Source organism: Drosophila biarmipes, chromosome 3R, assembly GCF_025231255.1.
Source record: "Drosophila biarmipes strain raj3 chromosome 3R, RU_DBia_V1.1, whole genome shotgun sequence".
Lineage (NCBI taxonomy): Eukaryota > Metazoa > Arthropoda > Insecta > Diptera > Drosophilidae > Drosophila > Drosophila biarmipes.
In genome coordinates this window covers 25,201,793-25,225,511 of record NC_066616.1, presented here as the reverse complement: position 1 = coordinate 25,225,511, position 23,719 = coordinate 25,201,793, and the positions used below count along the sequence as shown (strand labels likewise).

Below are 23,719 nucleotides of genomic sequence, written 5' to 3'. Positions count from 1 at the left end.
GTATTGTTGTAATTATATTCATTGTTATAGCTATCAAAAATAATTAAATGCACTTTACAGAATTATAAGATACATCCAAGGCTCAACTAAGCTGATCTTTTGTTTAGAAATATGAAATAGAAGACAATATCAATTTCTTTATATTTTAATGTTCAATTTACATTTTATTGGCCGCTAAGAATTTTGAGGTGTATCTCGCAGGTATTTCGCCATGGCTCTATGAGTCGGTATCCGTATCCGTATCTTGAGCTGCGTGTGTATCTAGGTCTTTGTACTGCGTGTGCCGTAATGAGCGTAGCCATAAAAGCGTCTTTTGTTTTACGACCGCATTGCGCGCGTGTTTACCATAGAAAACAATGCCAATTTTATGGCTGCCCCTGCCACGCAGACAATGGCCCAAAGAACCGCATCCCGACGGTCCAAGTCCAGCATCCAGTCCGCCGATGTAAGGTACATGGGTATATAGTTTGGTATATGGTAGATGGCATCCTACAGATACATTAAACAAAGGTGACGGCGAAACTAGAGCAAACGGGTCGCAAGGGTGATGGCGAGCGGGACGCTGCATTAATTAGAACGCTACGGCTATATAGGTTTAAGGATCGGAATTACTTTCTTCGCGGCCATAAAGCGGCTCTTATCTAAATTAGGATGTTGCTTGTTTGCGGCTGTGTCTGCGCTGCGTTTTCACTATTTGCGTAGGTGTTTCATTTCCGTTTCACAATTTATCTGGCGAGTGTGTGCCGGCGAACTCGCGGCAGCGCACCTTTTGCCGCCTCGAGATTTTCCTTTTTCCAACTTTCACATGTGATTTTCCTTTGTTGTCTTATCAGTTTTTGGCGCGTCAGCCGACGCCGCCGTCGTCATCGTGATTCACATTTTTCCCTCTCTCCACTGTGTGCCCTCAAAACTGCATTTCCTCAAGACCCCTGAAAAGGTCGATTGCAGTTTTACGGAATCGAGGGAATTTGGCGCATTTAGGGTGCGTGCCTTATCGAAGCCTACGGGGCTACGACACAGCGGTATCGCATAAATCACAGCCTAGTCGCGCTTTTGCTTGATTATTTCCATTTTATCTATTTCACTGCGGCTGGCTATAAAGTTTCTGGTTTTTATCTTTGTGCAAACACGGGAAAGCAGCGCTATTAAGGCCCTGTCGGCCTTATTTCCTTTGGCTCCCAAGAAAACAGCGAATTCTATTCTTTTAATTAAAAGACCACAGGCGAAAGTAAACCACTCCCCCGAAATCCAAACATTGAGGTCAGCATGGCAGCGGAATTTGCTAGGTAAATGTGGCATCAAGAGAACATGTATCTTAAAAAAATAAATCAAAAATGGAAGTAGGTAATGTAACAGGTAAAATATAATTACATCTTTAATAAATAACTTTTATTTTACATATTTTTTTTACTCCTATTATTTACGATTTAATTTTTGACCAATTTCCTTTAATTTGTTTACCCAAAATTCATAGGAAATTTCGAAGGCACGTTTAGCCGTTTTTAAGTTATTTTCCAAACAAATTATTTTGTGGCTGAAATGGATTGGAGTGGTTAAATTGATTAGACGCCCAAGGGAGCCGGTTTTCTCCCACCAAACCAGTTTATGCAACCCCAACTATAGGGAAGATTTCGAGAATGACCACTACCACCACCACCACCACCATCGCCGTCGTCCAAATTGATCATGCGAAAGAATGTTTTGAACACCGAGATTTGTTTCTGTCCGCTCCTCTCAAAATACTCATGCAACTTAGCACCAGGCTGCTAATTACTTATTCGTTGCCTGAAAAATTAACTTTCCAGCGGCGAACATTGTTGTAGGCCAGTGGCGACAACGAGACTGCTGCCAGTTCTATAAAGCCCAAAGAAAATATGAGTTTTTTATCTAGCCAAATATCCATCTATCTATCTATATCTATCGATCTAACAGTATGTTACGAGCCGAGTCCAGAAGCCTACCATTTCAATGACGAGCGTTGCGTTGCGGCAGCCAAAAAGCTGTCAAAATTGTCGAAAAAATTATTGTTATCGTGCTGTGCGTTATTGAGTGGCCGTGTTTCACACGAAGCTCCAGCTCAAGATACGGATACAGAGATACATTTGTATCTACACATGTCCGTACAAACAATTCAATTAATTGTTGTAGAGCGGAATATGTCACATCGGAGGGATATGGATGGCTAGCTTTGGTCTGAGTGCTTTCGGGGGGGGGACGGCGTACCCATAAGCCCGAACTTTTCGGTAGTTTATTGATTTACAAGCTGCGGCCCCTATCGCAGATAGATGCAAGTTTATGGCTGGCGTCCACTGAAGTACATGTAGCTAACTAGAACTAGAACTGGAACCGACTTATCGCTGTGGCGTTGTGATTTTTGGAGTGTCGAAACGCCAAAGCAAATATGATTCGAGTTCTATTTGCTCAGCCCCGGCCGATTGGGTCTTAATTACTTCCGAAAACAATGACAACCGATGATGATGACCAGTGGCGATATGAAGCCAAGTCCCCGAGCATTAATCAATTTACAACGAGATTTAGGCAATGGCATCGGTAAATAATAAAATAAATACAATTTGAATACCGGTTTCGCATTTTCTGGCTATCATTCATAAACTTTTGCCCGCCTGACATGAAAATTAGCTCTTCAGCCAAGGCAGACAGTACAGAGATCGGAGTCTCGGAGATCGGAGATCGGAGATCGGAGTCTACAGCTGGAACTCCAATGGTGAAGAGCCGCAGACTGTGGAGCCTGTGGAGATGGAGACCTGAAGAGCATGGGCTGTTGATCATGGTGATGACTGCGTAAAAACGAAAAGTAAAAACACCAAACTGGCACACAGCTTGGGATGCTTGAGATGTGTTGGCCGTTTGTGTTAATCCCATCAAGACCCAGCACGTTATGAAGTAGCACCACCAGCATCGGATCGGCCTAGCACAAACTGGAGCTGCACTGGGAAAAATTATTACATAATAGCATGTCATTATTTACATGTACATACCATATGAAAAGTACTGAAAATAAATAAACGAACTTTAAAAAAACCTATATGATTTGAAAAGGGATGGGGAAAATGATATGATAGATCTTAACTTAGATAGTAATACTATGAAGTGTAACCAACTATACATGTTTATCTAACAAGAAAATATATTATTGTCAATATTGATCTATGATTTACCTTAATTTCTGAAATCCTACTCTATAAACATTTTCTCCGTGTGGAACCTGAAGCTGCGGCTGGAACCCTACGTTGGCTGTGGAGCTGCATGTGGTGAGTGCTCATGTGCTCCATTGGAGGCTCCATCTCTACATCAACGGCACAAGTGACATAAGTGGCGCTTACCCGATGATGCGTGCGCATCCAACGAGCAGCCAAAAGTCAGTCCAGAGTTCCATGGCTTGTCTTCATCGTTTTGTAAGAGTCATCACATCATCACATCGTCACCACCACCGCCACCGCCATCATCATCATCTGGTAGTCGCCATCTGGGTTCGTGGTGAGCCCGGGCTGATAAGAACGTGTTATGTGCACCATGGAGTTGTTAAATGCAGCACCGCTTCTTCGTGTGTGGTCCACACATCGATCCGTCGATTGATAAGAGAATTTTGGATATAGCTGGTCCATGGGTCGTACTTCTGGCGACCGGCTCTCCTGGTTTCCTCTGTTTCTGGCCTGGCACGCATGACGTGACGACGGGCCGCTGACGTGCCAAGTGCCATCGAAAATGGCAAGTCATTGGCATTTCAACTGGACATGTGGCACCCTTGTTAGCCCGAGCTGTCGCCGTCTCTCTGGTTCCAGCTCTGACCGGGACTCTATGTGGCATATATCTGTGGTATCTGGCTTTTCCCGCAACGAACATCCTTCGACGCATAACGGGCTGCACAGGATAGGTTCTCCGCCTGCTGCAGGATGACGCAGCAGACGGCGAAAGCGTTAATTTAATTATGGCCAAAACTGTAGCCCAGTGGGTTACAATAATTTGGTGCAAATCGACAAAAATGTATGTGGCACCTTTCCGGCACGGGAGGTGTGTTTGTTTTCCTTGTCGCTGCCGCCCATAATTGTTACACTCGGCTGCACCAAAGTCAAAGCTACAAAGTCAATGACATCCAGAGCAAACAGCCCAGGAGAAATGCCCGGCAAAACTGAAAGTTTGAATCAATCGATAAGTGAAAGGAGGGAAGTCCCGGTGAAAAACTCGTGAACGAACCTCGACTGCTCGGGAGTTAATTAAAGGAAAATCCTTAAGGGATGTGGATAAATTAAAAAGGATAAAACGAAGCCAAATATTTATTATTTATAATATTAATCACTTCATAAACACCCATTAAGCAATTTTAGTTTTTAAATATATGTATATACCAAGAGGGAAGCCCTCAGAAATGTTGCTTACTTGGATGATAATTTGGTAACCCATGGATAAGTATTTCTAAAATATCTTAGAATGCAAGTTTTCCTTTCGCTAAAAATCAAGTGGCACTAAAAGCCAAGTTTTTTATTGCCGGCCACATTAATTTGCTGGACAAACAACGTTCGCCTGGCGGCGGAGCACAACACTTCATAAATAGTTTGCACTTGACGGCTACTGCAGCAGAAGCTGTTGATTTGATTCCTGCCCCAATGCCCCTGTTGTCGATCCCCAATCTGGGGAGTACTGGTGTGAAGTTCTTGTGATTCACCCGGTCGGTGCGAAATCAAAGAGATCTCCAGCCAAGCGGCGGCCAAAAGCGTCATAAAAAGGTGGCATCTTGTGTCCAGCCAGCAGAGTTCATTGATTTTCTGTGGGGCCAACTCAATCAAAAATCAAAAAACAAGAAATGGGAAAAAACGAATCTGAGCACATAAAACAAAACGACGAAGAACTTGGGAAAACGCGCACGGCGGTGGCACTCTATTAGCACCTCTAAAGCACAATTTACAACAAACATTTACAACTGTCAATTGGCAACAAAGCAAGCGGCCCAAACAGAACTGAGCCAAAGACGATCGCCTCGTCCAGGCGAAGAGCATTGAATTAAGGATACAGATACAGATACAGATACAGACGAACGGGCCACAAAGGCACCGCCGGTTTTAGGATACCGATGAGGTGGTTCTTTTTCGGGAACTGGCCGCTGACGAATTGCCGGCAATTTGTTAGCATTAAACGGCCGACCATTGATGAGAACGTGCAGCGAGAACCGTTTATAGTATAAGATGTGTATATATGCACATTTAACACACCATCGTATCTGTCACAGGGCACACAGTTTAAAAACGAAATTAATAAAAATTTCACTTGAATTGACAAAGTGCCCGAACGCCGTGACGTTCAACTGACGACAAGTGCCACTTGACAAGCTGCCGAACTTGAAATTTGTTCCCTCAATATTTCATTGTTACCCCAAGCGTATGGCATATAGAAGTCTGAGTCTGAAACTGAGTCTGAGTCTGAGGCTGACTCCTTGTCTGGCTCGATTCGCTGGCTCTGCGGATCGGTGGATCGGTTTCGGTTGGCTGATGATGTTACCTGTCCGCCAACCTCGTCCCACAGCTGGCGATTAATCTTGACATTGAATTGCTGTACGCACACAGATACTAAGACAATAACCTAGTGGCATATATAAATTCGATTTCTCGACTGTTGACAATAAATAATTTAGCCATCCATAATGGGTCTCCAAAGAAGTGGATTTTTCCCACCGGCTATAACGATTGCATGTTGGATTGTGAGATCATTATCATGGCGAAGCTCACGTGCAGAGCACGCGGCCGTTGGGAAGACAAGTGGCCAGGACTCGCCGGCCAGGACGTGTAAAGGGATGTACAAATAGATTCCCAGGCCAGTGCTACGGGTACTTCACGACAAGTGCAGGTCATCATAATCATCGGCATCATCATCGACATCATTACAATGAGCCGCAACTACTTTAATTACACTGTTTGCCGCAGGACAAATTACACTGGCATGCCAGGTTTTGGGTCCAGTAAATCACAGGGAATTTCTGTGATAAATAGGGGTTGATGTCTAGATGGAAAAATCTCCAGCAAATATTATCAAAGTGTTCTTATGTCCAAGATTCTTAAAAATTAAAAAAGTGAGATGATCGATCTACGGATCAACGATCACTTATGACATATATTTACTAATGAACGTTAAAACATATAAAACATATAAAATTTATGTTTGCAAGATAAATAAAGAAAATTTCGGCAATAAAATTTACCTTTCCTTGGGAAAAATACAATTTTATTCGAAGCATTCCTACAAAGTAGTGATTTTGAAGTGATGACTTTCTAAAGAAAACATTATAGAGGTTTTAGGTTTGATAAGATCTTGATATTATATTTCTTACAATGTTATATGTTTATTCTATTTCTTACAATATTATACGTTTTCAAATGCTGTCGTAATATCAATCCTCTTTCAAAAAAATTAATATTTTTAAAGATAAAAAAAATTGACCACCATTTTAAATACTTTTCCCCTGCAGCCCAGTGTAATCTGAGGTTAATAACTGTAGCACGCCGTGGGCGTAGGTCGAGGGGTGGGCGTGCCCGCCCGCCAATTGTAATGCAAAGCGCGCGCGCGTGTGTGCGTGAGTGGAGTAGAGTGGAGTGGTGTTCGAACCCAGGACCCCGGGCGTATTGCAAAATTCAGTTTCGTTCGATGGCTAAGTTGCGCGTCTCGCCGCTCAAGTGCCGGCCCGCCGGGCTATTGACAGAAATCAAAACGGGCCCAAAGTGGGTGGGCTCACTGGGATCAGTGGGCTATGGCCAAATGGCAAGCGTTGCCCAGATTTGTATTTTCCTTCCTCTTTTTTGCTCCCCCTTTGACGGCTTATCAGGGCATCAAAACAAATTCGCTTGAAATTAATGCGGAGATTTGCTTTCATTAGGCGGCTTGCCGGGTGCAAAATATGTAACTGCGTTGGCAAACACACAATGGGCGAAACCACGAAGCCCGTCGTGCGGCTAATCCCTAAGCTAAACTTTCCGGCTGGTGGAAGGTCGTTTTGAGGCGTCCGCGACTTTCAGGACTTCCAGGACTGTCCGGACCTTCCACCCCCCGTCGACACGTGACCCTCGATTGTTAACATGCCATTTCGATTGTGTTCCGGAATCGCTTTTTGGGCTGCGTCATCGCTTTGCATTTGGGCGCAGAGCTATGCCCGTGTTCCTCCTCCTAATGTGACAGTTTAATTGCAGGTGAGGCGCACGGGGTCGCGTGCCCAGGGAAGCGCCGCTGATGCAATTAGACAGCCAAGCCAACGACTTTCCCATTGTCCTGCCGTGACTTCGCCACTGAATCGCCTGTGTGCGGGCTTCCTGGTGTCGCTTTTCGAATCCGGTAGCTTCTGCTTCTCCACTGGATGGCCATGTCCCATTGTGCGGGTGCAGTGCGGCGTAGCGGGACAAAGCTCTTTCCTGGATCAATAGAGGTGACTTTCTAACAGCTTTGGGTAGGGGAATGTGTGGGCCGATGTCTATAAGGGTTCAATCAGAGATCTTGTAGTTCTGTTCACACATTGAATTCTTTAATCTTGCCATTAAGTATTTTTAAATCCTCTCTAGAATATTGTAAAATTCTGGAATTTTATAAACTGTTTTTTTTTAAACATTGATGATCATAAAAAAACCCATGCCTCCTTCCCTTACATTTTTGAAGATCGGTCTACAAAAAGTATGCAATGCTTTTTTAAGTCAAGGTTAGACTGATTATGATTTTATTATTTTTCATATACAAATATATCTTTAAAATATAATTAAAGGATAATATGATAGTTCCCAAGAGCTCAAAATATAACTGAGGAAAGTAGGGAATTAAATTTACAACTTTTAAGGTAAACAGAATTTTGTTTTCAACTGTCATAAGGCCATAAACATAAATAATTATTCAAGAGGAAATTCACTTAGTTACTTAAAAATATAATTAATGCAACCCTCGGAAACCAGCTCATTTGGGTTATTTATAAATCAGTCGCTGACACTTTCCTCTGGGGAAAGCTAGGGTCAATTAACCCGTCGTTATTTTGGGTTCTTATTCTCGGGGACTCGCCCTCACGGCCTTATAGATCAAAGGCGTTCCCGTCTCCGCTCCATTCCACCTCCGCCGGCTGGAAATTCGAGCGAAAAGCGAAAACCAAAAACCGAAAAGCAAGAACTTTCTCACATTACATCACGGACCAGTGAGGACGGCTAAAACAACAAGGACAACTGGAGCGCTCTAAATGGACACCGAGCGCACAACATCGTTTAATATTGATGGACATTGTTTGAGCGCTTTATGAAGGGAAAGTGAGGCCATCGCCTGGCACTGCCTACGCTGGTTTTCCTCTGGGCCGTTGGCCGGTTCAAGTGAATATTTAATTAAATTGTTTTCTAATAACCACGCGCAACTTTGTTGGACGCGAAACACGCGTCGGCAAGCGGAGAACGACGGCCAGGACACGCGGCAATCGGGCCAGGACACACCTTGTTGTGCCAACAACATTAGCAGGGGCCAAAAACGAGAAAAAAAAATGCGGAGAGCCACCCCTTTTTCGCTGCGTATCCTGGTTCTAATTTTCCAAATTACGCACCATCAATCATCGCAAGCTTTGACGAGCGTCGATGGCGAAGTGGTTGTGGATGATGATGTCGATGATGACGTTAGGAGCCACCCCCGGCCACCAGACCTATATGGTGTATGCCATCCCATCCAATCCCCTGGCGCAATCACTCGAAGCCAGCGACGTTGCGGCAGCCGCAAGATGAAAATCAATTTAACTTCAAGAGGCCGCAAGGACCTGCTGCACCCGGAATCCTCCATCCTGATTCATCCCGGAACCCGGAACCCGCAACCCGTAACCATGGCGAGCTGTTTCCCATCGTAATTAACGCTAATTGCGTTTGGCCATAAGCCGGACTTTTTGACTTTTCCACGTGTTTTTCGGATTGTCCAAAGGATTTTCCCACCTTAATCCTTAGCCGGGCCTGTGTTTTTGTTATGGCTTGACTTTGACTGGCAAAAATATTTGCTTTTGCGTAGATAAGCAGTAGATAATGCTGATCGGAAGTGATTAGCATTGACCAGTTTTCTTGGGAACATCGCTCTGCCGTCATACCGAGATCCCCGAAAGACTTTAAACTGCCAACTGACCCAGCCACTTTGGTTAGATAACTCGATACCCATACGGCCATCTGGTAACTGAGAATGCACTCCGGCTAATGAAAACGGCCATCGTGCTGGGGAAGTGGCCAAATTGGCTGGACAGAATGCGGGTCTCGAAGAGGGGAGATGCGGCTCAAGGATTAATATCGCAGTGCAATTAAGAGCTCAATCACTGTGACTCGACTCGGGTCTTGTTTGCCTCTCTCTGATTACATTTATGAAATTATTATTGATGTTTGGCAGTGACCACCACAGCCCAGTGTCCAGAAATATCCGAAAGCCGGGCTATGGCCGGCCCAGGCCCAGGCCCAGGCCCCCATTAGCCACCCCATTTCTAATTTTGTTGAGTAGCCCTAGCTGCGATGGCTTGGACATTGCTTCGGCCGGAATAGACAGGCCATTTTGATTGAAATGCAGACACAAAATGCTGGCAGGCAGCCATTATATTTAAGCTGGCTCCGATCTATACATAAGTATTTTCATGGCTGCGTACAGCGGGGGCTACGTTAGTAGAAGGACTAATTAAGACATTTTACCAAAAGTTATTGTTACTTCGACAAATATATGATGTAAAAGGTACAACAGAATTTATATAAACAAAATAAAAATATTAAAGATCCCATATTTTCAAGGGGTTTTAAAAATATTTTTTTAACTCTTTATTATGTATTGAAATAAATTCCATTGTGTTTGAATAATGGTTAAGCCATATTATATTTTAAAAACTTTTTAAAGTCCATAAATTGTTTACATGTATTAAAGGTTAAATGTATATTTAGATGATGATACATTTTCTTAAAAAATAATAGTTACAAATTCCAAAAAATGCCAGTCACTCTTCCCATTTGATGCCTTAATCTCCAAACATTATATCACTTATGTAGTTTACATATTGCATTCGCATCGCTATTGTTTTGACCACAGCTGTATGTGCATTCCACATCCTCTCACACTAATCTGTATTATGTACACAGTTGATTTGCCTGCCACTCACCCACTGCCACTTCCATCCACTCCCATTTCCATTCCCCTCCCGTCCACATCCTCGCAGAGGACTCCCCTACATAAGTAACGCCACATATGATTTCATTCATATGCAGAAGAACTATGCTCCTCCCTTCCATCAGGCCGCTCATTGATTTGCAATGCCTAAAATGTTTCGGCCTGATGATGGGTCTGCTCCAACCCGAACCCACATCCCATCCCATCCCATCCCGTTGCTGTTGCTGTTCCGCTCTGCCAAACTGCCAAACATTCCCAAATGCCGAAGTGCGTGTCTCCCTTGGTGTGTGTGGTGTGTTTGCCATCGTTTTTGGAAATATTATATGCTCATACCTCCGTTTTCGAGTAAATTGTGTAAATATTTGCGCTCGTAAGTGGATTGGAGATGGATGAGTCTATCAACAGAGAAGTCGGCGCTGGCAGAGCCGTTGGCATCGCCATCATCGTATGCGTATGGGCTGGCATTGCTCCTCTCTGCCCGTTCCCAATCCGCACCCTTGGCTCCCCAGTTATCCTGCCACCAGGAATTTTATGCCGAACTCGTTGGCACATTTACCTTCCGTCTTCGGAGCACAGCCCACTTGCAGCTTGTTGCATTTTACAGAACTTGTAGCTCTACAATTTGACAAAGAATTTATTTCACTATTACATTGAGAGCAACGAGTGCACAGCCCAGAACTCACTCACTTGGTGGATCTAACAAAAGGCCATGTATATATGTATAAACAATTCAGCCCTATTTGCTGGCCTTTTTGTCGGTGTCCTTCTCCGGCTCACTTTCCGTGGTCTCGTCCTCCTCCTCCTCATCATCATCGTCGTCCTCATCGCTCTCATCCTCGTAATCATCATCGGACTCATCCTCATCATCATCGTCGCCGTAGGAGTAGCCACCACTGGCCGCACCACCATAGTAGCCACCTCCACTGCCACTGGCTCCGAAGTAGCCGCCGTAGCCCTCCTCGTCGTCGCTGTTGCCGCCCTGTTGTTGGCGCCCAAACTTGTGCGAACGCGTGGACATGCTGAGGTCCTTGGTCACCGAGGTGTCGTAGTTGCACTTGGGGCACGGAATGGCCTTGTTCTTGTCGTACTTGAATCCCTTGCGGCGCACATGATCCTCGCAGTAGCAGGTCTTGCAGCGCAGGCAGGAGTACTGGCCCAGCTTGTTGCACGACTGGCACTTGTAGTTCTCCGACTCCAGCACCTGGAATTGGAATTGAAGAGGGAATTAGTGAGGGTAAAACAATAGTTTAGACTATAATTAACTGGGAAAAGGTGTTGGGACCGACTGAAAACAGAGACATAAGGGATAAATTGATAGAAAGTATGATTGGCTGTTAAAATAGTTAGTTATGATTGGTATTATTGACTAAGTGATATAAAATTTCTTTTGATTTTTATCAAATTCGGAAGAAAGTAGGACAAGAATGGTTTCTTCACTTGAGTGGGTGGTAATGAAGAGCATAGAAATATATTTACATATCTTTTTTATAGTTGTGAAGTTAGATTTAAAGTCAAAACCGGAAAGGTAGTTATGACCTGACCATGACCTCCAATGAGGACGATACTGGGTGTACCCACCTGACAGCTGGCCTGGTGCTCGAACTGGTCGTCCTCGCACAGGAATCCGTTGCAGAAGGAGCACTTGAAGATGCGGCCGCCGTGCTCCCACACACCGCGCTCGCACTCCAGGCAGGTGGCATTCTGCAGCGGACACGTGCAGGCGTGGTTCTGGAGGCACTTGCGTCCGTGGCAGACCCAGGCCTCGCAGAAGTCGCAGATGGCCCCCACCATGCCCAGTCCAGTGGTGTAGACTCCGGGGTGCTTCACCACACAGTCACCCGTCTTCAGCATGCACTTGATCTTGCCGCACTGGGCGCAAATCGGCAGTCTCTGCAGACTTTGGCAGAAGTAGCAGAAGGCTCGAGACTTTTGTTTCTTCTCGCACTTGTCGCACTCCATGGGCGCGTTGCAGGGCACATCCGCCAAGGACACCTCCCGGCTGCGAATCTCCTTGAGCCGCAGCTTCTGCTTCTCGGCCTTCTTGCGCTGGCCGGTCTTCTTTTTCGGCATTTTAAAGAAGTTAATAAAAACAAAAAACTTAATTTCTTACGTGTGCGCACACTTTAGTAGGCCCGGCGAAAAATACCAAAAAAGCTCCAATTCAAGCTGGTATTTTTGAGAAAGTCGGTATACTTAACCGTAGAAGGGTTGCCAGATGGAGGCAAAAATGGCTAGATTACCTAAAATAGCTAAAATAATTTATATAAATAACAAACTGTGGGCAGAGGTCGGAGTTTTTAGAAAGGCTCTTCAACTTTAGTTTATTCCAGTTTCTTTGGAAATTTATATTCAAATATCAGTGGAAACGTGCTATCAATTGTGATCCTTTCAGCAATCTCATGGGTATTTCCAAAGCACTGTGTTAAGGTACCTGGCCAAAAATATATACACGGACTCTAATGTCAGTAGAATAATATTTAAAACAGAAAGAAAATACGCCGGAGCCAGTAACAGAATATATTTTCTCCAATTTTACAAGGAAGAAACAGATTCAGTGCAGATAAAATAACATTGTAGACCAGTGCAATGGGCGGTCACGACAACTGGAACCACAAGCGCAACTCCAACGGACAGTATGACGATGTGAGTACCACCAAATTCCTTTACATTTGCTTTGTGAATTATATTCAAAAATAGTTATTAAATTAAGCGTGCATATACATTCGCAGTGTTAGAGCTACATTTTAAAGGCACTTAATTAAGCCGGGGAAGGCTATTGGATTAAAACTATCCGAGTCCAAGACCATGATACGCTGCTTTTAGAATATTAGTAAGGTTCACGAACTTATTTTTTTTAGTATTTTTGTCTTTGAACGTAAGCGAACGTAAGGCACGCGTAAGCCAATTAACCGGTAACATCGATATCAACTTCGATGTCTCGCCACCTTTGGGAGGGTACTCCGCAGACGGTCACACTTTCAAAAAATTTTCAATCGACGCGTGTGTGTGTCAGGCACTTTCTCCGTTTTCCAAAAGGGAAAATTAGTTATTTACGACTAGTTTAACGCTCCAAGTGAGAAATGGTGAACAACTCGAACCAGAACGGCAACTCCAATGGCCACGATGATGTAAGTAGAGCGGAAATGGGGTTTTTCTAGTCTTATGCGGGCGGGTGTCTCGCCTCACCGGTCGCCATTTTGAAATTACGCATGTGTCTCGGGGGCAGAAAGTGAGGTTAGGTCGCACGGTGTCGGATAGAAAAAATCAATAATTAATGATTTTCCCCTAGGACTCCATCACTGAGCCGGAGCATATGCGCAAACTGTTCATCGGCGGGCTGGACTACCGCACCACCGACGAGAACCTGAAGGGTCACTTTGAGAAATGGGGCAACATCGTGGACGTGGTGGTCATGAAGGATCCCCGCACGAAGCGCTCCCGCGGATTCGGGTTCATCACCTACTCCCACTCGAGCATGATCGACGAGGCGCAGAAGTCGCGTCCCCACAAGATCGACGGCCGCGTGGTGGAGCCCAAGCGGGCTGTGCCGCGCCAGGACATCGACTCGCCCAATGCCGGGGCCACCGTAAAGAAACTTTTTGTGGGCGCCCTCAAGGACGACCACGATGAGCAGAGCATCCGGGACTACTTCCAGCACTTCGGCAACATCGTCGACATCAACATCGTCATGGACAAGGAGACGGGCAAGAAGCGAGGATTCGCCTTCGTGGAGTTCGACGACTACGATCCCGTGGACAAAGTTGTGTGTAAGTACAGGGACTGTTCCTCTAATGATCATTAGTATGCTATAAGATAAATAAGTAACATAGAAAGCTTCTCAAGATGTGTACAGTACCATTAGAGACCAATAAAATCTCTGATCCCTAGCTTACATAGTATTTATGATAAGTATTATCAGTTACACAAGATTAGAAGGTTCCAGAGCTGATAAAGTACAATATTTAAAGATAATTTGTATTATATATCAAGCATTATCATAAGAAAACTATCCCAGAAATATGCCGGTCCTATATTAAACTCTTTAGATACCCCTTTTCCACAGTCCCAGCTCCGCATAGCAATGTTCGATGTGTTCTTGCGGCGTTTGCGACTGTTAGATAAATCCGGCTCGTATTATATCTTTGTTGGCTGGACACCCCGTATGTGCAGCCGATGAAAATGTATGTGCCACATTGGCCTCCAGGTTAAACCAACCCCTAATCATCTATATGCCCACACAGTACTGACAAATTGTCGGGCTTCCTGTAAACGCCCGGGCAGTTTTCCTTTAAACGCTGTTAGATAAATCAAAGCGTCGGCTAAGCTATGTTATGCGAATGTAAATTATAAAACCAGTTCAGTGTAACACGCAGCCTCGCTACAATTCCATAAATTACCATAATTATGATATGATAATTAGATCCACAGTCCCAGCTCCGCATAGCAATGTTCGATGAGCTCATGCGGCGTTTGCGACTGTAAGAAGAAACCCCAGCCAGTATTATATCATTGTTGTTGGTGCTGCTTCTGTGCACCAACGATGAAAGAGTATATGGCACACCACCATCTGGATGAACCAAAACAGACCCCTATATAACTTCACAGTACTGACAAATTGACGGGTTTGATAACGACGCCTGGATAGTTTTCCTTTAAACGCTGTGAGATGAATGAAAGCGTCGGCTAAGCTATGTTATGCGAATGTATATTATAAACCAATTTAGTGTAACACGCAGCCTCGTTACAATTGCATTAACTAAATTATGTTATGAAATCCACAGTCCCAGCTCCGCATAGCAATGTTCGATGAGCTCATGCGGCGTTTGCGACTGTAAGAAGAAATCCCAGCCAGTATTATATCATTGTTGTTGGTGCTGCTTCTGTGCACCAACGATGAAAGAGTATTTGGCACACTCCTATTTTAATAAAAGCTTCTATTTTAGACCTTTTTTAACTTCACAGTACTGACAAATTGACAGGTTTGAAATAGACACCTGGGTAGTTTTACTTTAAACGCTGTGAGATAAATCAAAGCGTCGGCTAAGCTATGTTATGCGAATGTATGTTGTAAACCAATTCTGTGTAACACGCAGCCTCGTTACAATGATAAAAAGTTTGTAAGGACTTGAATATAAAGATTCATAGGTAATTTATATACTCATCAGATATCTCTCCCCCCGGAATTCTAATTTTAGTCCCAACTCCACAGTCCCAGCTCCGCATAGCAATGTTTGATGTGCTCATGCGGCGTTTGCGACTGTAAGATGAAATCCCAGCCAGTATTATATTATTGTTGTTGGTGCTTTTCGGTGCACCGACGATGGAAAAGTATTTGGCACACTATAATCTGGATGCACCATCCGGAACATTTTATTTTTGGACCCTATTAATAGCATTTCTCCCTTTGCTTTTTGCAGTGCAAAAGCAGCATCAGCTCAATGGCAAAATGGTGGATGTGAAGAAGGCCCTGCCCAAACAGAATGACCAGCAGGGAGGCGGTGGCGGCGGAGGACGTGGTGGCCCGGGAGGTCGTGCTGGCGGCAACCGCGGCAACATGGGCGGTGGTGGTGGCAACTACGGCAACCAGAATGGAGGAGGCAACTGGGTGAGTGCCATTAAGTGGTTGGCCATGCGAACTGTGATTTTACAGCTGGTTAATTAAAATTGCAGAATGGCGGCGGTAACAACTGGGGCAACAACCGCGGAGGCAACGACAACTGGGGCAACAACAACTTCGGTGGCGGCGGCGGCTATGGCGGTGGCAACAACAGCTGGGGCAACAACAACCCCTGGGACAATGGCAATGGTGGTGGCAACTTTGGCGGTGGCTCCAACTGGAACGGTGGTGGCAATGACTTTGGCGGCTACCAGCAGAACTACGGCGGCGGCCCTCAGCGAGGAGGCGGCAACTTCAACAACAACCGCATGCAACCTTATCAAGGAGGCGGCAACTTCAAAGCAGGTGAGCATTCGAAGAACCATCTATCAAGATAGAACCATCCACCGGATAACGAGACACAGTACCCTGACACCTAACTGTTAGAACGTCGTTAGAGTTTGGCAGTTAGCTTTTAAAAATACTGTGAGATTAACTGACGATGGCCATCGCTATGTTAAGCGTATGTAAGATAACCCCAATACAGCTTAACACGCAGCCACGTTACACTTTTTTTTTGTGAATAGTCGCCACCGGCGTGGTTTAGTCTATATAAGATTGAGAGCAAGTGAGACACCGAATGTGGATGTTTTGCTAACGATCCTGGGTTTTCTTTTAGGCGGTGGCAATCAAGGCGGCTATGGCGGCAACAATCAGGGCTTCAATAACGGTGGCAACAACCGCAGATATTGAGAGAGATACCAGACGAGGTGAGACATCCCATAACCACTACTAACACCTAGCTATAGTCCCAGCGAAGTCAGACCATTAACCAACCAACAAACGCTAATCTAACCCGTATGACCATTAACCTTCCGTTTGATTTGACAAACGTATGGTTCTTTTTTTTGTTGATTCTTTTTAAATAGCGCCCTTATCGGCATTGTTTTTGGTAGTTTGTAACAGCATAATATTGGGACTGATGAAAAGCATACCGGCTCAGACAGTCCGACCCACCTTACTCTCAACAAAACCTAATTAAACCCTATGTATTTAATCTTAAAACGTATTTAGAGAACAACAACCCATCAACCAATAAGAACCCCCTTCTGTGCATACCAATTGTTTAAATAACGTTTCTCATTTATCGACATTTTATAGGTGATAAAGTAAAAGTCGCTCAGTATAAGCCCAAAATTCAAAGTCAAGTAAACGATACGCAATTCAATGATCAATAACGAGTATGAACGCACGTTCATAGACCTAAGAAGTTTTCCGAGCACCACAAAACCAAACCGAACATGACAGAGAAGAGAGGAGATGAGATGAGATCAGATTGATTGATCAGGATCAGTGCAGTCGTGAGGAGTTTGGTTCAGACTTGGATTAGAGCAGACAGAGAGAGATCAGTACCAAGCCAGACCAGACCAGACCAGTAACCAGTCCAGTCCAGTACAGTACAGTACAGAGCAGAGCAGTGTGTGAGCTAAGCAGAAGAGACTAACAAAGCATTCAGAGAGATCGCACACAGCGCGTGGCAGTACGCGTACACAGCAGCTGGCCAGGATTCCATTCGATTTGTGTTTGCACAAGCTGATTGCTTGATTGATTGATTATTAAGAGGCGCATCGATAACTATCCAATACCCATAGAATTGTAATCTATTGTTTCACATTGTAGCCACCAAGCAACCAACCAACCAACATAATAAGTAACATTGTAATTAGAGCAAAAAGCCGACGACAGGCCAAACATTTGTATCTCCACACAATCAACCTATATTATACCAGCCAATAATGCATCAGCTATGTAAAACTTCAAGGCGGCAGCCGAGAGATATGTTTATTTGTATATGTAGACAGCTCCAGTTCATCGGCTGCTGGCAACTTTTGATAATCAGAGCAGAAAACACAAAATATTAAAAAAGAAAATAACATGTATTACATTTTACGACTTCACTAGACTAAGTTCTCATAGAATTAAATCGAGTAGAGCGTGCGGGGCGATCTTCGGCATCCATCCGCACGCTGCCCTAGACTAAATAATTTTACTGTTCAAGTTCTAAGCGAACCTGACCCTGTGTGGAGGAACCTAGATACTTAGACTTCTCTGTAAGCGTCGACATGGATTTCACCCATCCCCCGCTGTTTAGATGTAACCGAACAACAAACAAAACTTAATTGTAATCTATATCTTTTAGCAAGCAGTCTGTCTGAGGTGTCAGCGCACTTATGTTTAACGAAATTTACATTTTAATGTAGCGAAAAAATACAAGATTCAAAAATATACAAGTATATAGCAATTTGATGTAAAAAAAACTCCCTCGACCCAACAAAACCTATTTAGCTAAGCCTAAGCCTCGTAGTTTTGTATATTATTTTTGTAGCAGCATCGGCAGGAGAAGGATCGCGATCAGAAAGAAGAGGAGCAGTATGTGTATGTTGGAGAGGTAAAGAAAAAGGAGCAAGCAAGTAGGACCCAGTCCAAAAGCCAGCCAAGATATTTTTGTTCTTCAAGCCATATAGCGTTCGTTGTGGGCGGGCCATTAACATCATTCGAGAGTTGTCTTGTTACTCGCCTAACAGGTTCTTTCTCCCCGTTTATTTGAATTGCCCACACCATCACCATCTGAACCATGTCATTTACAACCATGTATATTATTGTAATTTCTGTTGCAAGTTGGCTGTGAAAAGTATGCGAAGCGCTGAAAGACGGCCACCGCGCTACTAAAAGCAGCCACGGAAGAGGTTCTCTGCACTTTTTCGAACCCGTCGCTGGAACTCGATTCCCCCACTCAAAAAGGGTAAGTAATCCTCGGCAGATCCCAAAACCTTGTAACTTTCAGGTGGTCTTCGCTCTGGAGCAAGGAGAAGATCGGGCGAGTTCCCCTCTGAATCGGTGTCAATATACGAGTAATGTTTACTTTTTATTTTATTTTAATTTTTTACAATTTTTAATAAAGATATTACAGAAAACCAACCTTAAAGAGTCTTTTTTTCAACGGTTTGGGTATTTTGAAATTCAAATGCCAGTGTGTGCACACCTGAAACGATAACAGTTTGTTAGCAGTGGGAATGTAACAGCTTATTTTGCGTCTAACAGCACTGATCTTCAAAAACTTTTTTAAAAATATTTGAAGTGAAGAGGGCGTTTTACGGTTCATTCTAATTCGAAAAGGTTATAGCAATTTCTTTCTAATATCTTTAATTATTTTACCTTTGTTGTATATTTTAGAGTACACTTTGCCGCAAACTAATGAATTTTTAAGCCAGCAAGTTTTAATGGTATCAGAATCGAAAATTCCTTTTAAGTTGAGCCAGAAAATAAATAAAAAGAACAGTTTTTGCTTACCTTCGCGCAGTGTACTTTAATGATGTTGGTTTGTGTCCCTGCTATAGGAAGCAACTTCCATGGTGTATTTAAGCGGTCGCAGTGCGGTCATACTAATTGCATTTCTTTTTGGGAGGGGGCGTTAACTTGCGAATTAATGACTGTAACTAACTAAAACACCAACTAACGGCCCCGAAATGGACTCCACTGCCACTCGCACGCTGCCGTTTGAGTACAACTACAAAAACCATGAAGGCCAAGACTGCGTCTCCCGGCTGGACATCACTTTTCCCTTCGACCAGGAGAATCTGGAGGAGTGTGTGACCCAGTTGATGGCTCCCTCCCAGATGGATCCAATGATGCGGTATCTGGACGAGAATATCAGTGAGTACAAAGATCTGTTATGGTAGAGAAACCACCTCTTATTGTCATTCCCAAAAGATCTGGAGAGGGAGCTGCAGGAGTTCGTGGACACAGAGCAGCAAAAGTTCCTGGACGACCAAGCCGAAAAGCTGCTCAATCAGGCGGCCAACGAGGAACTGGACATCGAGGCCATTGTGCGGGACACGGAGAGACTGTACAAGGAGGAACTGCTGCAGTTTGCCGATCGTGTGGGTCCCAGTGATGCGGATATATTTGCCCAGAGTTTTCACCGCTTGGTTCACTCTTCATCCTTGGAGGAAATCCTCAAGCGGGAGCGAACATATGCCAAGGTCGTGTCCGACATGACCGAGCACATGGACAGCGAGGTGGAGACTCTGAATAACTCGCAGCAGCAGGAGATGGACAGCCAGATCAACCAGTTGGACATCACCACCACCTCCGAGGATATCAACAATCTGCTGGCCCAGCAGTACACCACACAGAATTTCGTGCGCAAGCGTTACGAGTCGGAGCTGGAGGCGATGATGGGTCATCAGAAGAATGAGTACCGGGATTGGATCACCAGCCAAGTCAGTCAGATGTTCCAAGCATCTCCAGTGGCCACGCCTCTGGGCAACCGCTCATCCATGTTCGTCTCGCAGCAGCCATCGATGGAGGAGAGCTTCACCATCCACCTGGGCTCCCAGCTGAAGCACATGCACAACATACGCATCCTCAGCGCCAATGTCACGGAGCTCTGTAGTCCACTGCACGCCGAAGAGAGTCTTAATGGTCTGAACATGGCTCTGGGATTGTACTCCAGTTCCCTGTGCGGCGTCGTCGTGCTGACCCCTTCGATTCAGGCCCAGGCCAACAAGAATATCATCAAGAATGCGAACAAATCCACCGAATTTCACTTTGAGCAAATCGATGTGCAGCTGGAGAAGATCGAGAAGCAGATTAAGAGTCTAAGCACAGGGGATTCGAGTGGCAGCAGCAATAGCAACAGTAGTGCCGAGGGCAGTGCCACGTCCTCGCCGACCAAGAAGGGCGTGCCCAGACTGAAAACGGGTGACTTCTTCATTACCAAGCACTCGAATCTCTCGCAAACCCATGTGATTTTCCATCTGATTTCGGACGAACCCATCAACAGCCCCAGTGAGATCAACTCGCGGCACCCGGTGATCTTGGGACTGAGGAACATACTGAAGACAGCCAGCAGGCATGACATAACCACTCTGACCATTCCGGCTCTGCTGCGCCACGAGATGAGCGAGGACATGACCGTGCAGTGGTGCATCCGCAGAGCAGAGCTGGTCTTTAAGTGTGCCAAGGGATTCATGATAGAATCTGCCTCTTGGGGAGGAGCTGAACTGAGGTTTGTTATTTAGGTTTTCCATTTTGCAAGGTTTTTAATTGGTTTGCCCATTTCAGCACCTTGCAACTGCTACTGCCTGATGACATATCGGAGAGCTTGTTCACCACTCTGGCGGGCATGGTGCCCAGTGTTTTCCACGTGGCCAATCCCAAAATACTTGTGGACACCAGCAAGTAGCACCCAGCGAACGCATTCCTCAAAGAAAGACTTTAAATTTATTTGTATGAATATACAGTTTATTCGGATTCAGAGTTATATATGTATGTATATGCTTCGTTATTCGTCGCTTCGCTCAAAAAGTTGTTTATTCTTTAACTTCAACACACTCAGAATTTTCTGTAAATGTTCCTGTATCAATTTTTGTCAGTAATTCATCGCAACCTTTTTCAAAACTACAACACTACGATGTATAAGTACATATTCTCATTTATATAGTTATATGTTAGGTATAGGTATCATGTGTATATTACTTCCAAATGTAAATGTTTATCTTTGGTTTCGACCCCTCATGCATTTTTCGTGTAGTATGTGTACCTCTGCGGATTGTATTTTAGTCTGTTCGGTTATCTATTATGAGTATAATAATGATACTTTGAATAACTCTGATCATTAACTTGTAAATATGCTTTTGAAATATATATTTATGTATATCTAAACAATTGTATTCTGCGGTATTTCATAGGTTTTGTTAACAATTAATTAGGTTCTGTTTGTTTTTCTGTTCATTAACATTTCGCTGTTCAACTTTTTTGTTCGATTTTCCATTTTGGATCTAGCCCAGTGCGTTGTCTGCTGTGTCTGTGATTTGCTGCTTTGCAGTGGGGAGAGTAGATTTTCAGAAAATATTTAATTAATGCTTCGGTTGTGTGTTCGATCGGTGTGTCCGGCTTAAGGGTTACATAAAATTAGTGACAAGTGTTTAGGTACAGGAACGGACCGCTTTGAGTTTTGGGTGCGAGCAATATAATACACATATATCGTATCTCTGGGATCTTCTGGTGCCATCAGAGGCACATGATGGGAAAAGGAGAATGGTTTTTTGGTACTTTGGGGTACTGCATTTTAAAGAATTGACGTAAACAGCGTAATTAATTGTAAAAGTAGATCGTATTAATAAATTACATTTCTATAGCCGTTTGCCAATAAATGCGCATTGGAGTAGTATGGCTTTCAGAACTTCAGAGGTTCCAGCATAAATTATATCATAGTTAAATTAGAAGCCATTGCTCTGTCTTAAGCAAGGTGATTTAATAAATACTTTAAAATTAATTCTGAGAACAGTGCTGTGGTCTGAGCTCTCTTAAGTATACAATCGTGTTCTTTTTAAATTTCGTTAATTTTTTCACTACTTTGAAGAAGAATCTGCTACAATTCGCATGCCAAAAGTGTAATGAAGTATTCTATTTAGGGGTCTTTAGCTTAATACTTGGCGCATGCCTTAAACTATTTCGTACGGGTAGTATGCCTAAATATATTTAGTTAAATCAGAATACAGATTATAAAGTTTACTAAAATTGAAACTATCACAAAAAACAAATACTTTATCAAAAGTACAAAGGTATATAAACTCAAATAAATTATGGTTTAAGGGTTGAGTATGCAAGTGGGTGTGTAGGTCGATGTGGGTTGAGTTTCGGGGGAACTTTTTAATAATGTAAGCTTTTAGTTTCCCCTTTACATTTGACTCTCCTTGCGCCACTGGAAGGTGCCTGACTTGACGCTAATGCTGGAGGAGCCCTGATTGCTGCTGGAGGAGAGTATGTTGTTGGTGCGCCGGATCAACTGGGAGGCGGCATCGAAGCGGCTACGAATGAGACGCATGGCGGGATTACTGGATACGCCGCTGCGCTTGCTTTTGCTTTTTGGGGGAAACATAAAAACGAATAAGTTATCTGATTCTGTGTTTTATCCTTTAAAGAGCTTCACTCACCCCGAGGAGCTGGGCTGGTTTTCCTTGAGGTTGCCCAGAATTATACGCATGTGTGTGTCCCGCGCGAAGTGATTATCCGGTAGCTTGGCACCGCCGCCACCACCGCTTGTTCCGGCTCGCTCATCATCCGCGAAGGCATTAAGACCCGGAAGCTGTCCTGGCGAACTCAACTCGCTGCTGGGCGAATGCGGGGGCGTGGCATACAGAGGGGACATGCACTCCATGTCGTACATATCCGCCTCGTTGGTCATGTTGGATGCTGTTTGGATAGCATTCGAGTTAGCTTCAAGTTATAGCAGTTAAAGTAGTTTTGAGCTTACCAAGCTGATGCTCGCTGAGATCGGGCAGAACCTGCGAGTGCCGCTGGGCACCTCCGCCTCCACCACCACCACTGGATTTGTGTCCTGCTGCTCCTGAGCTGGAGGCGTGCTTCGAGTTGACCATCAGATTGTTGCGTGAGCTCAGTTTGCTTTGTCGCTGCAATTGCTGGGTGAAGGTAAGCGGCGCTTGCTGTGGGGACACCGAAGGGGATTAGTAATTGGTTTATAGATTGGATGGGGAGCCATTGGCTTATTTCCTCAAGGAATACTCACATCATTGCTGCTGCCCGTGGACTGACTAGAGATGACGCTCTTGCGCTTGTGCAAACTGCTCGTGTCCGACTGCATGGTGTTCTGGTAGAAGTTATTCGAGCTGTGCGTGGAACTGGAGGCATTGAGGACGTGCAGGTGGCTGCCATTGTGCACCGTGGCCGTGGTGGCCGCCGAACAGACCGAGTTGGCGGACGCATGGGCCGGATACGGGGCCAGGTTCTGGTGGAGCGGCAGAGCCGGCGGCTGATCCGGAGATCTCAGCATGCTGGCATGGGCATGGAACTTGGGTTCGTTGGGATTGCTAGCTTCATCTAGGAGAAAGGAAAGGAGTCGGACAAAAGGGAAAGCATTAGTAACAGAGCAAGAGGCTTCTCCTGCGCGGCGGACTC

General features: G+C 44.5%; 4 protein-coding genes across 9 annotated transcripts in view; 2 read left to right on the top strand and 2 right to left on the bottom strand.

Moving 5' to 3' along the window:
* Window positions 1–10,337: 10,337 nt before the first annotated feature.
* LOC108024673 (zinc finger protein 330 homolog) lies at window positions 10,338–12,277 on the bottom strand. 2 transcript variants are annotated; one of them, XM_017094743.3, is made up of 3 exons: window positions 11,719–12,277; window positions 10,828–11,341; window positions 10,338–10,755 (listed from the first exon to the last, which is right to left on the bottom strand). In XM_017094743.3, the coding sequence occupies exons 1-2, from the start codon at window positions 12,208–12,210 to the stop codon at window positions 10,877–10,879; spliced, it is 957 nt and encodes a 318-aa protein (XP_016950232.1). In that variant the 5' UTR covers window positions 12,211–12,277; the 3' UTR covers window positions 10,338–10,755; window positions 10,828–10,876. The 2 variants fall into 2 exon arrangements, with proteins under 2 accessions (XP_016950232.1, XP_016950230.1); XM_017094741.3 differs by lacking the exon at window positions 10,338–10,755 and having other exon boundaries at window positions 10,757–11,341.
* Window positions 12,278–12,619: 342 nt separating this feature from the next.
* Window positions 12,620–18,715, top strand: LOC108024707 (heterogeneous nuclear ribonucleoprotein A1). Of its 5 annotated transcripts, none has more exons than XM_017094797.3 (6): window positions 12,621–12,783; window positions 13,430–13,907; window positions 15,558–15,745; window positions 15,811–16,102; window positions 16,416–16,506; window positions 18,416–18,715. In XM_017094797.3, the coding sequence occupies exons 1-5, from the start codon at window positions 12,727–12,729 to the stop codon at window positions 16,487–16,489; spliced, it is 1,089 nt and encodes a 362-aa protein (XP_016950286.1). In that variant the 5' UTR covers window positions 12,621–12,726; the 3' UTR covers window positions 16,490–16,506; window positions 18,416–18,715. The 5 variants fall into 5 exon arrangements, with proteins under 5 accessions (XP_050744559.1, XP_016950286.1, XP_016950285.1 ...); XM_017094796.3 differs by lacking the exon at window positions 18,416–18,715 and adding an exon at window positions 16,898–18,038 and having other exon boundaries at window positions 12,622–12,783; XM_017094798.3 differs by lacking the exons at window positions 12,621–12,783; window positions 18,416–18,715 and adding exons at window positions 13,102–13,268; window positions 16,898–18,038.
* A 458-nt stretch (window positions 18,716–19,173) lies between these two features.
* Window positions 19,174–21,320, top strand: LOC108024575 (protein C12orf4 homolog). The gene is made up of 3 exons (XM_017094571.3): window positions 19,174–19,450; window positions 19,508–20,807; window positions 20,864–21,320. The coding sequence occupies exons 1-3, from the start codon at window positions 19,264–19,266 to the stop codon at window positions 20,982–20,984; spliced, it is 1,608 nt and encodes a 535-aa protein (XP_016950060.1). The 5' UTR covers window positions 19,174–19,263; the 3' UTR covers window positions 20,985–21,320.
* LOC108024573 (ankyrin repeat domain-containing protein 50) overlaps window positions 21,022–23,719 on the bottom strand; it is a 28,668-nt gene continuing 25,970 nt past the window's right edge. Inside the window, exons 3-6 of the mRNA XM_017094570.3 lie at window positions 23,331–23,641; window positions 23,058–23,247; window positions 22,738–22,996; window positions 21,022–22,665 (exon numbers count right to left, since the gene is read on the bottom strand). Of these exons, the coding sequence (XP_016950059.1) occupies window positions 22,482–22,665; window positions 22,738–22,996; window positions 23,058–23,247; window positions 23,331–23,641 (944 nt within the window). The 3' untranslated portion in view covers window positions 21,022–22,481. The remainder of the gene's footprint in view (window positions 22,666–22,737; window positions 22,997–23,057; window positions 23,248–23,330; window positions 23,642–23,719) is intronic.